The 12,141-nt window shown below is 46.3% G+C and overlaps 1 protein-coding gene across 1 annotated transcript; it reads right to left on the reverse strand.

Annotated features, from left to right (window-relative positions):
- Positions 1-3,101: 3,101 nt before the first annotated feature.
- Positions 3,102-11,948, reverse strand: SCNM1 (sodium channel modifier 1). The gene is made up of 8 exons (XM_035099362.3): positions 11,788-11,948; positions 10,617-10,687; positions 9,881-9,969; positions 8,680-8,777; positions 6,954-7,054; positions 5,916-6,091; positions 4,091-4,232; positions 3,102-3,360 (listed from the first exon to the last, which is right to left on the reverse strand). Exons 1-8 carry the CDS (start codon positions 11,836-11,838, stop codon positions 3,261-3,263), a joined length of 828 nt encoding a protein of 275 aa, XP_034955253.1. The 5' UTR covers positions 11,839-11,948; the 3' UTR covers positions 3,102-3,260.
- Between the last annotated feature and the right edge of the window lie 193 nt (positions 11,949-12,141).

A 12,141-nucleotide genomic window follows, 5' to 3' on the forward strand; every position in this document is an offset into this window, starting at 1 on the left:
CTGCAGCCACGGTGGCCAGAATGAGTACTGCAGTTAAACTTAATGCATAACAGAGATAACCTTTCTCAAAGCCAACCCCATGAGGTAGGCTGAGCTGTGAGAAAGAGGCCGGGCAGGATCCCCGTGAGAGTTTCATGGCTGAGTCTGTGGGATTTGAACTCGGATCTTCCCAGTATGACACGTGATTTGCTACACCACAGGGATTCTCTTTTTCCAGGTACGAACATGGGAAATGCCTTCAGTGGGAACCAACACGTTAATATTTAACAGAAAGGAAAAATCAGAGGAGTGTGTTGAAAGGTGTGTGTTCTAAAATCCCTGGTTTGGTATGTGGAGAATCCAGCGCACTTAGAAGAACACTTCAAAGCCACAACACAAACCAAGTTTCTAGTCCTCAGGAAGAAACAGGCTAAAATGATGGAGGCACCTCTCAGGGCTGGCTGTGTAGGGGCTGAGGATAGGATTTCCATTGCTTACGTAGGTGAAGGATTTTGGCCTGCCCCATGAGAGCCAGTGTGGTATAGTGGTTAGAGTTCAATGGAGACGGCCTAACTCTGACTATACACTCAGCTATGAAGCTCCCTGAGTGACCTTGGGACAGCTACTCTCTTCCTCTCTTGGCCTAACATACCCCACAGGGTTGTCGTGAGGATAAAATAGTAAAAACAAGAAGGGCTGACTTCTCCATCTTGAATTCCTCGGGAGGAATTAGGAAAATTCCTAATGCGTGTGTTAGGAAAACAACTTTGGTAAAGAAATGAAACAAGTGCACTTCCAAGACATCAGGACCTGTCTTTCCATGAACTCTGCTTGGTGCTCAATGAAGAAAAGTAGATTTAAAAAGCCGTCTGGCGCTTTATATAATAGGAAGCGCAAGCGGCGTCAAGGAAGGGTGTCCCGTCAGGAATCTTGCAAGGAGCCCTGCCACTTTATAGAGAGTTATTCCAAGCAGGTGGTGCTGCGGAGCAAGACCGGGGAGGGGGCAGAGAGAAAGAGAAGAATCCCCCCCATCCTCCCGATGTATTTATACCCCCCGCTGGGATCAGCAGACGAAATGGACACCCAAGGGATCGGGTTGCACGAAATCTTGGCCCAGGCCCCGCAAGGAGGAGCAGCAGGAGAAGGCGTCCCGGTCTTAAATTAGGGGCTTCCCTTCCCCTCCCCAGGCCGGAGGTGTCACATGTGTCCCGCCTGTCAATGCAGCAGGCCTCTCCGTTCTTGCGGCTTGTCCTCCGTGGTTGACATGGACAGCTGTTAGGCTTGGGGGGAGGGAGTTAGGTTAGGCGGATAAAAGTCACCAGCCCTGTAGTTGACGCAAGCGGGCAATGGAAACGACCCACATCAAGAAGCGGTGGTGGCGTCAGAGCCGACGGCAAAAGGGTGGGGTGTAAAAACGATGGGTTGGCCTCTGCAACCCACAATGTATCACAGTGTGTTGCTTGGTTGGCTGTGCCAGCCAGCAGCAGACGATGGGGCAGGGGAGGTTGGTCAATGCTAGGCTGACACAAAGGCACTTGCAGTGGGAACAATTGCCAACTTTATGCTTTTGCCTCCGAGACCCACTCTTGCTCAGAGACAGTGGAAGGAAGGGGCCCCCTTTGGCTTTACATACAGTTGTAAAAACCCACAATTGGACATCAACCATCCAAGTATGGCTTATTTAAAAATTATTTTATTATGGGACGTGGGTAGCGCTGTGGTCTAAACTACTGAGCCTCTTGGGCTTGCCAATCGGAAGGTTGGTGGTTCGAATCCCCATGACGGGGTGGGTTCCCGTTGCTCTGTCCCAGCCAACCTAGCAATTCGAAAGCATGCCAATGCAAGTAGATAAATAGGTACCGCTGCGGCGGGAAGGTAAACGGCGTTTCCATACGCTCTGGCACTTGTCATGGTCCTCCGTGCACCAGAAGTGGTTTAGTCATGCTGGTGACATGACCTGGGAAAAACTCTGTGGACAAATGCCGGCTCCCTCGGCCTGAAAACGAGATGAGCGCTGCAACCCCATAGTCGCCTTTGACTGGACTTAACCATCCAGGGGTCCTTTCCCTTTAACCTTATTTAAAATCAGTATGTGGGTTTCAAAAGTATCCCTGCATCTTTGAAGGGCCTGGCTCTGTGGACACTGCTTGTATAGTGGACCCAGATGTTTTCCATTGGCCTCCTCTGGATCACACATTTAAGCCTCCTTCCTGAAGAGCCCCCTGTCCAATGCTTTGCTTAGTCAAGAGGTCCGCCTCCGCTCCCTGGTGTGCCTCTGTGACATCAGGGCAACTCGGCCAATGGCCAGCCAGAGGCTGTGCTGCCAACAAATTCCTTTTTGCAGGGTTCAGTATGGTGTTGGGGAACCTCAGGGCTAGGTGCCAAATGCAGCCCTCTGGGCCTCTTGACCCGATCCTCAGGTCACACTTCATGCCCACCCCTCCCTTGAGCACTTTTACCTGGTTGGAATGTGTCTTTCAGTGGCGATTGTGCCTTTTGCTTACCTGGACAGAGAGGTGCAATCAGCTGTACCATGTGGTCACTTTGGACTGGGGCACTGCCCATTACAGCATGTGGCCCTCAGAAGGTTCCTCATGAGGAAATGTGGCCCCCGAGCAGGAAAAGCTTCCCCAATAATGCAGTAGAGGCTGAACACCAGTGCTGCCTAGAGTTGGTGCTTGGGGCAAATGAAATGTTGCGTCAAGTTCTTACTTATTTTTTTTTAAAAAAACTTATTTAAGTTGTCTTTATTTTTTTTAAAAGGGAAAAGCAGGATTTGGGGGTGGGAAACTAGTTTGGGAATTGGTCCAGCTCAGGACTCCATGCAGCTGCTTTTCCTTTGCAAATACTGAAAGAAAATTGGTCAGGGTTAAGCAAGCTTTTCAAAACCAGTGTTTTTCATGTTTGGTGCAGTCTGGTTGTTGGACTACGACCAGGGAGACCCGGGTTCAAATTTCCATTCCAGCACAGAAGTTACACACACACACACACACACACACACACACACACACTTTCTCCTGCAATCCAGCCTACCTAGCAGGGTTGTTGTGAAAGGCAGTCTCTATGCAATGAAAGAAAATCAGAGACTGTAACCAACAAAAGAAGTAACCAGACAATGTAACCTGCGTTCATATTCCCTCCTTTTTAAAAAAATAAAATAAACCATCCTATATACAGTACGTGGTAAAAAATAAATTTTGCTCTTGAATGAGTGGTCCCCGAATGTCCAAGCAACAGCACATTCCCAAGGGTCCCCCCTCAGAAAGTAAGCAACAATGTTGTCAAGATGGAGTCAGTGCAGGAGGTTCATCTTCGTCAGAGTCAAATTCCACATTCTCGTCTTTTACCCACTTGCCAGAACCATCTTGGATCCAACCGGAACTGCCAGAGAAAGGAAGGAAATAAACACATCTGTGAAGGGGATGCTCATTTTTCTGGAATAATGGATCTAAGCACACTTGCAGGGCACAATATTAATCTGCACTGCCGTTCACCATGGCTGAGACATTTAAGTGCAAGACAGCCGCATAACGTTAATTAAAAGTTTCCTGTTCAGAACACACAAAGAAGCTGCCTAATGCAGAGTTAAGACCAGCTAGCTCTGTGTTGTCTATGCTGACAAACAGTGGCTCTTGAGGGTTTCAGGTAGAGTCTCTCCCAGCCCTATCTGGAGATGCCAGCTTCTGATTGCTGCAAGCGGTGACGGTGCTTTAGATTACTTTAGATTACTCACTATCTTTAATTTCTCCCCGCCTTTTTTCCTAGTATATAGACACAGAATTATAAAAAGCAATAAAACAAGGCTGACCTTACCAACAGAAAGCTTTTAATTAAGTAGCCTTTAAAAGCTTTTAATTAAGAGTACAGTAGCCCTTAAAAGCCTTAATAGTGCTTTGCCTGTGTCTACATTGGAAGGGATGCACTGAAATCGAACTCTATAGTAAAACCTGATCACCCTCCCCCGCAAAACCAGGTCTTGAAACAAAGAAAACAATGCAGAAGCAACTTTGTTCCCCTGATGCTTTTGGGCTCCTAGCCTGCAAATCTGGAACCTGTGATCCTACCAAAGGCACATTTAGTTAACACATCTCCTGGGCAACCTCTAACCTACCTTTTCAGCCTCAGATAGTGTTCCAAAGCCTGCCGCTTCTCCGGGGTAACATCACCTGTGTCCGAATGAGGTGCTGCACTGTGAGGTGCTTTCCTTTTGCGGCTACGCTCCTTCCCCAGAGCAGCAGATCTTTTCACCGATTCTGGAGTCAAGAGAGATTGATATTTAGGAGTTGCATCTCCTTGCTCACTGGAAACTTGGGACGGGGCTGGCGTCAGTAAAATCCTGACCACTTCACAATAACAATTGCAGATGAGGCAATTGTATCCACATCTGCAGGTCCGTCTCCTCCTTCTGGATTGATTTGGGAGTGTAGACCAGAAGAGGAAGTTGAAAGGGACCCCTGGCTTGCCAGCAGTACATGTGAAACGGATCTAGGGGTTTTAGCAGACCACAAGCTTAACACGAGTCAACAGTGTGATGTGTGCAGAGGAGGGCGAGCAACATGGTAAAGGATTTGGAAACAAAGTCTTCATAGAATCATAGAGTTGGAAGAGACCACAAGGGCCATCCAGTCCAACACCCTGCCAAGCAGGAAAGACCATCAAAGCATTCTTGACATATGCCTGTCAAGCCTCTGCTTAAAGACCTCCAAAGAAGGAGACTCCACCACACTCCTTGGTAGCAAATTCCACTGTCGAACAGCTCTTACTGTCAGGAAGTTCTTCCTAATGTTTAGGTGGAATCTTCTTTCTTGTAGCTTGAATCCATTGCTCCGTGTCCACTTCTCTGGAGCAGCAGAAAACAATCTTTCTCCCTCCTCTATATGACATCCTTTAATATATTTGAACATGGCTATCATATCACCCCTTAACATTCTCTTCTCGAGGCTAAACATACCCAGCTCCCTAAGCCGTTCCTCATAAGGCATCGTTTCCAGGCCTTTGACCATTTTGGTTGCCCTGTTCTGGACACGTTCCAGCTTGTCAGTATCCTTCTTGAACTGTGGTGCCCAGAAATGGACACAGTATTCCAGATGAGGTCTGACCAGAGCAGAATACAGTGGTACTATTACTTCCCTTGATCTAGATGCTATACTCCTATTGATACAGCCCAGAATTGCATTGGCTTTTTTAGCTGCTGCATCACACTATTGACTCATGTCAAGTTTGTGGTCTACCAAGACTCCTAGATCCTTTTCACATGTACTGCTCTCAAGCCAGGTGTCTCCCATCCTGTATTTGTGCCTTTCATATTTTTTTTTTTGCCCAAGTGTAGTACTTTACATTTCTCCTTGTCTAATCTGTTAAGGTCATTTTGAAGTGTGATTCTGTCCTCTGGGGTGTTAGCCACCCCTCCTAATTTGGTGTCATCTGCAAACTTGCTCAGGATGCCCTCAAGCCCATCATCCAAGTCATTGATAAAGATGTTGAATTATGAGGAACAGTTGAGGGAGTTGGGCATGTTTAGCCTGCAGATAAAAGCATGAAAGGTGACATGACAACCATCTTCAAGTACATGAAGGGTTGTCACATGGAAGATGAAACGAGCTTGTTTTCTGCTGCTCCAGACAAGAATGGACATTCCAACAAAACCTTAGGAAGAACTGTTCAACCGTGGAACGGACTCCCTTAGAAAGTGGTGGACTCTCCTTCTTTGGAGGTTATTAAACAGAGGTGGGGTGGCCCATCTGTCAGTGGTTCTTTAGCTATGCTACCTGTGTTGCGAGGAGTTGGCACAGAACTCTACAATTCTATGATTCTATGCTGGCAGTGGAGATTGAACCTGTGGGCTTTGGCATGCAAAGCATTGCTCTATGCCTGACGTACAGCCTGAACCCAATGAGGAAATATCGCAAGCAAACTGCTCCAAAGCGATTTTCTACCTGACGTGGAAGTCGCGCACCCAGGCAAATCCATAGCAGCAGTGGCTTCTGGCAAAGCAAGTCTATGTTCTTCTGCATGCACGGAGTTCTTGGGTTTTGACATTTCATTTTCTTCAGACTCTCTGGAGCTTGCATCTGTCCTTGAGGTACTGGGGCCAATGTCACTTCCTGCCACCCTGTGCCAAATAAATCAGTCATGTTGAGGCCTTGTAGAAAGCAGCCATCTTCCTTATATTATTGTTGTGGTTATTTTTGAGATTCAATGTAGTGTAGTGGTTGAAGCACCGTTTCTCAAACTTGGGTTCTCAGCTATTGTTGGACTACAACTCCCATCATCCTTACTAAGCAGGACCAGCGGTCAGGGATGATGGGAGTTTGCAGTGCAACAACAGCTGGGGACCCAAGTTTGAGAAACACTGGCGCATGTTGGTCTGGGGTTCAAATCCCCCACCTGGCCATGAAGATCCCTGGGTGACACTGGGCCAGCCACTATTTTTCAGCCTAACCTAGGGTTGTTGTGGGGTTTAAATTGGGGGTGGGGGGGAGGACCACATATACCACCTTGAGCTCCTTTCAGAAAAAGGATATAGATGCCATAAATATTAATTAAACTTGTTATCTGAAGGTTTCAAAGCAACTTTAAATACTATAAATTTAAATGCACTGTACAGAAAGAAACAGCCTATGTAACAGCCACAGGAAGCGTCAGCTGCACACTAGTAACACAGTAACAACGTCTTAAGACTATTGAAAGGCTTGGGGGAAATGGTAAACCTTTACCTGGTACAAAAAAAAATGTCAGTGAAGTTCCCAGGTGGACTTCGCTGGGGAGAGGATTCCACAGACTGGGAGCCACCACTGAAAAGGCACCGTTCTCCCTTGTCACAATCCTCTGAGCCTGCCTCAGAGAGGGAACCTGGGGAAGATCCTCAGAAGGAGATCTAAGGCCTCCGGGTGCCACTCCCCAGCCAACGGGGAACATGGACACCATCCGCATTAAGGGCCATGGGGCCACGATTTGAGAGCAAAGCATGTTACCTGTTGCGCCGGCAGCAGCTGCTATAAGGGACGTTTTTCAGCAAAGCGTTGTGGGCGATCTTCCTGGTCTCCACAAGCAAAGGTGCAGGGCCTGGACTCACCTAAAGAAGGAGCGTCTATCTATTTATTCATTTCCACGAATGAATGTTTTCTTATGAAATGTCTCAAAGCGATTTAGCAATAAAATCATCAACACTAAAAGCTACACACACAAACACAATTTGTACATGAAAACGCAGCCCAGTGGCAGAGCACCTCCTTTGGAGAGCTGCTGCCAATCAGTGTAAGCAAGACTGAGCTAGAGGGATCTGACTCTGTATAAAGCAGCTTCCTCTGTTCCAATTTATATCAACCCTTTCTTCAGAACCACGAGGACTGGAATCATATTTATTTTAAAGGGCAAACTATAGCTTAGTGGCAGATCTTCAGGCTAAAGTTGCTCTCCGAAAGTCTTGCTGAAGTCTGTGGGACTCATTGAAATTAAAAGAAGAAGAAGAGTTTGGATTTGATATCCCGCTTTATCACTACCCTAAGGAGTCTCAAAGCGGCTAACAATCTCCTTTTCCCTTCCTCCCCCACAACAAACACTCTGTGAGGTGAGTGGGGCTGAGAGACTTTAGAGAAGTGTGACTAGCCCAAGGTCACCCAGCAGCTGCATGTGGAGGAGCGGGGAACCGAACCCGGTTCACCAGATTACGTCCACTGCTCTTAACCACTACACTGCACTGGCTCTAAAAATACTTTATTGTCACTTGTACAACTTGTATACAGTGAGATTACACGAGCACCCCGACTCAGCTCTCTTCCTCTTAATTCCCCTCACATCCACCAAACCCGAAAGTCAGTTGCCCGGTTGTTATCTTTTCATTCAGCAGCCTAACAGCCCATGGATAGAAGCTGTTCTTTACCCTGTAGGTGGGACTAATCATGCTTCTATATCTTCTGCCCAAGAAAGTACCAGCCAGGGTGTGAATCATCCCTAAGAATTTTCCTCACTCTCCTGAAGCAACAGTCTTCTGCGATGTCATCCAGCGGATTCACAGGACAGCCCATAATATCTTGTGCTGTATTCACCACCCTCTGTAGGCACTTCCAAACCATTGATGTCTAGCCAGCATACCACACTGTGATGCAGTATTTAAGGACACTTTCTATTGTGGACCGGTAGAAGAAGATCATCAAACGTTGATTGACATCGTTCTTTCGCAGTACTCTAAGGCAATGGAGTCTCTGTTGGGCTTTCTTATCCACCTGGGTTGTATTGATTTTGCAAGTAAGGTCTTCATTGAGATAAACTAGGAATTTAAAGGAAGAGACTCTCTCCACACAGCCCCCCCTAGTTCTCCTCTCTTCCTCCGAAAGTCCAACACCATCTCCTTTGCCTTGCTGATATTAAAGTGCAAGTTGTTCCCTAGGCACCATGTAGATATTTTTTGGACCTCCCCTCTATACGCTGATTCGTCTCCACCTGTTATTAAACCCATTATGGTGGTGTCATCTGCAAACTTAATAATTGCAGTAGACGGGTCAGATGATACACAACCATATGTATACAATGGATACAGGTAGGGACTTAGCACACATCCCTGCAGTGTGCCAGTGCTGATTTGTAAGGAATTAGATAAGCCCAGGATTGCAGTGGAAGAAAACTCAGCTGACATAGAGGCTGCCATTCTAGTTTGCAATTCTTAGCAACTAAGAGGAGGCAAGGAGCATGCAGGCTTACCTGGGCACCAGTTTCTTCTGCTCGGAGGTACGTCTGGTGGCGGCGTTTCTGGACCTCGCTCTCAAGTGAACGCTTCTTCCCATAGAACTTCTGCAAACCTATTACAAAGCGAGAGACAGCGGACAGAAGAACATGGCAGGGTCTCGGTTCAAATCTCTGGGCTGCCTTGGTTAAAGCAAAATCTCTATCTATGCCTCAGTCTTCCTCATCTGTAAAATGGGACTGGACCGCCTTACTTGACCACTGCGAGGATGAACAAAACCACTGCACATTAAAAGTGCCGCAGAATAACTGCAGCAATGATTAAAAAGAAACCCAAGATGGACAGCCACAAGACAAAGTGGGTGGCAATGTCACTTTTCAGCCACCCCTCCCCAATTTTGGTACCGGGTAGCACACCTTTCCTCACCTTTCCTTTTTTTCTTTAATAATTTTATTATTATTTTCAATTCATTCATATTACATGCTAATTGCCATACACCTTCAACATTGTACATAACATGAATATATTATTTCTGCAAATTCCCCACATCTAACCCTGCAACCATTATACCCAAATACCCGTGTGACTTCCAACCCCGTGTGTGATATCCAACTTGTTACTTAATAAAAACCTCTAACATTGTGTTCATTTTTGTTCATTACAATAGTCATTCATCTATTAAAAAACAACATCATCATACTGGTAACTTCTTGATTTAATGGGTTCAGTCTATACTTATCCAGAGATTTCTAACAGAACGATTTTGTACAATATATTCTTGAACACATTTCCATTCCTTTCTTAATTTTTGCTTTGGATGCAATCTGATTGATGCTGTCATTTTGGCTAGTTTAATATATTCGCAAAAATTAATTTGCCACTCTGAGATTGAAGGAGTCTCCTCACTCTAGCGGCTGCTGTAGCATACAAAAAACCCTCTATCTAACCTTACCCTTGGGAATGTCTTCTGAGACATTCCTCACCTTTCCTTTGCACACAGATCCCTTCTTTTACTACCCCAGCAGCTAACTGAGCAGCACCTGAAAGCCAATGGGAGCAAAGAGAGCCAATCACAATGCAGGGGGTGTGTGGCCTAGCTTCCCCACCACAACAGTGCTCTTAGCAACGTGCTATAAACCGTGAGTATTTTCTGCTCAGAAGGTTGGAGGAGGGAGTATGGAGGCACTGAGGGCTCAATAAAAGCTTCCGCAGACTTACTGAGGAGGTGCTTCTTTCCAGAACGGTGGACCGTGAGCATGTCAAGAGTGTCAAAAACTGGACGGTGGAAGCAGACCGTGCAGGCATATCTGCTAGGGTGAAGGAACGAGTAAAGAGAATTGAATTAGAACTTACTCCATTGCATTCAGTGGGGCAGCCTTAGCCCCATTCAATCTGTGGGACTGAGTTCTAAGCAGGCTTGTTACAACATTGCTCTGTAAATAAATCATGACAAACATGCTGGAATAGTTGTGATCTTGAGTATATAGCCTTTCTCTTTTCTTTTTCCAATAATTTACTACCCGTTTTTAAAAGACCCATTTTCTATAATACTGCACTCTAATTATCCATTTGGTTTTTTAAAAAATATTTCTTTAAAGCAAGCACTCAAACAACTTTGCTTAATTTAAAACAGCTTTGGGCCACCGTCTTGGCTGCAAAATGGGGTGTTAATAAAAATGAAAACTATAAATCATATTGCCCTCTTCCTCTACTCCACGTATTCTAACTAAAATTGACTTATGAACTACATGCCATAAGAGAGCCAGTTTGGTGAGAGCTAAACTGTGGTCTCATTCTTTTTGCTGCCCTGCTACATCAGCGATCTGGGATTTGGAGCATGTGCAGAGTGCCGAGTTTGCTCTAACTGCCCATTGTTAGCTGTACATAAACCTGCACCATCTATTATCAATAAATGAAGATAACAATGGAGTATCCAGTGTTCTTAAGCTCTGACCTGCCATCTCTCAGCAGCAAAGCTTCATCTTCAGCGATATAATTGGCCAAGAGGTCAGCAACTCTTCTTTTCTGGAAATGAATAAAGGAGGAGAAATATTCCACCAGGGTTTAGCCACAGGCAAAGTCACAGTAGGAGACCCCGCAGGGTCACGAGAAAGGGAGAAGAGAGTTGGAGATGGGGGCCTTGGGCAGAAATTCTGGAACAGGAAGCGTTTGCACAGTGCTAGGACTGGAATCGTGTGCAGATTCCACAGTGACTGGGAGCATGTGCAGAGCGCAGTTGCTTTCTCCTGGGGTAGGGAGAGCATGAGTAGCGGGCTCAGCTTGCTCTCTAGGCCTGGCTTGATATTTACTTTTTACACGTGTTCCAAATCGCTCAGAGATCTCCGAGTCTGAGCCAGTTGGTTGCGTGGCGGTTGGAATGTTGAACTGGGACCCGGGAGAGACCAGGGTTCGAATCCCTACTCAGCCACATGAAACCCATTGTGTGACTTTGGACAAATTCCTTCCTCTCAGCCTAACCTCCTTTGCAGGGATTACGATACGATACGATAATCTTTGTTGTCATTGTCCAGTGCAGAACAACAAAATTGAGAATCTACATCAAACTTACGACAACCATCAACCTACTATCCAAAAAATGCACATCAACTCACTTCCCATCCCGCCTATACATAATTAACCCCCTAAAAACTCTAATACCCTTCCTGATTTGCCCCCTAAAACTCTGATGCCCCACAACTGAATACAGACCCTCCCTCACAGACTGCCTTTCGCTGCGTTCAAAACCGAAATCGCTCTTGGATAGAAGCTATTTCTCAGGCGGCTTGTTCTGGTCTTTATGACCCTATACCTCCTTCCAGAAGGCAGAAGCTGAAATAGATCATTTCCAGGGTGCACACTCTCCTGTACAATATCTGCAGCTTTCTTATAGCACCTGGATTAAATGAGGAAGTGGAACCCATGTCCAAGCCACCTTGAACTCCTTGGAGAAAGAAGTGGAACAGAAATGCAACAAATAAATAATAATAAATAAACAAGCTACTAGAAAGCCTAACAACGACGACGTTAACGAACTGGGAGGTTCTGCAGATTTTTTTTTTTGGGGGGGGGAGGAGAATAAGATCCCCTTTTGAAAACGCCGCCCCCCAATCTTCCCCTCCACTCACCTTGAGCACATTGAGCTGGCTGGGGTCGTCTCCCTCCCTCTTGAAAGACATGCTGTTCCTCCCTCCCGCCTTCACTCCTTCAGGCTCCGAAGACCGAGCAAGGAGCAGGAGGACTCCTCCAACAGTTCCTGTTTGGGCCTGTCCATTCCCTTGAGAACTACAACCCCCAGCATGCACCTGGATGCCGGTCTCTTTCCTCCCTTTCCCTTCTCAGCCAATCAGGCTTCAGGGACTACATTTCCCAAGCAAGCTTGCACGGCCAACGAAAATGGAGCGCACGCAAAACTCAATTTCCCAGCATGCCGCACGGCTTTCAGCTCCATAATCCAGGCACGGCCAAACTTGGCCCTCCAG

Source organism: Zootoca vivipara, chromosome 16 (assembly GCF_965207765.1).
Source record: "Zootoca vivipara chromosome 16, rZooViv2.hap1.1, whole genome shotgun sequence".
Classification (NCBI taxonomy): domain Eukaryota; kingdom Metazoa; phylum Chordata; class Lepidosauria; order Squamata; family Lacertidae; genus Zootoca; species Zootoca vivipara.

Bases quoted from the DNA above. Each gene is read 5' to 3' on its own strand.
- SCNM1 (XM_035099362.3), bottom strand. From the start codon at position 11,838: ATGTCTTTCAAGAGGGAGGGAGACGACCCCAGCCAGCTCAATGTGCTC. The intron at 9,970-10,616 runs GTCAGAGCTTAA...TCACCCTAGCAG, and splicing joins TTGCTGCTGAGAGATGGCAG to ATATGCCTGCACGGTCTGCT. The intron at 4,233-5,915 runs GTAGAAAATCGC...TCTTGACTCCAG, and splicing joins GTGCGCGACTTCCACGTCAG to AATCGGTGAAAAGATCTGCT.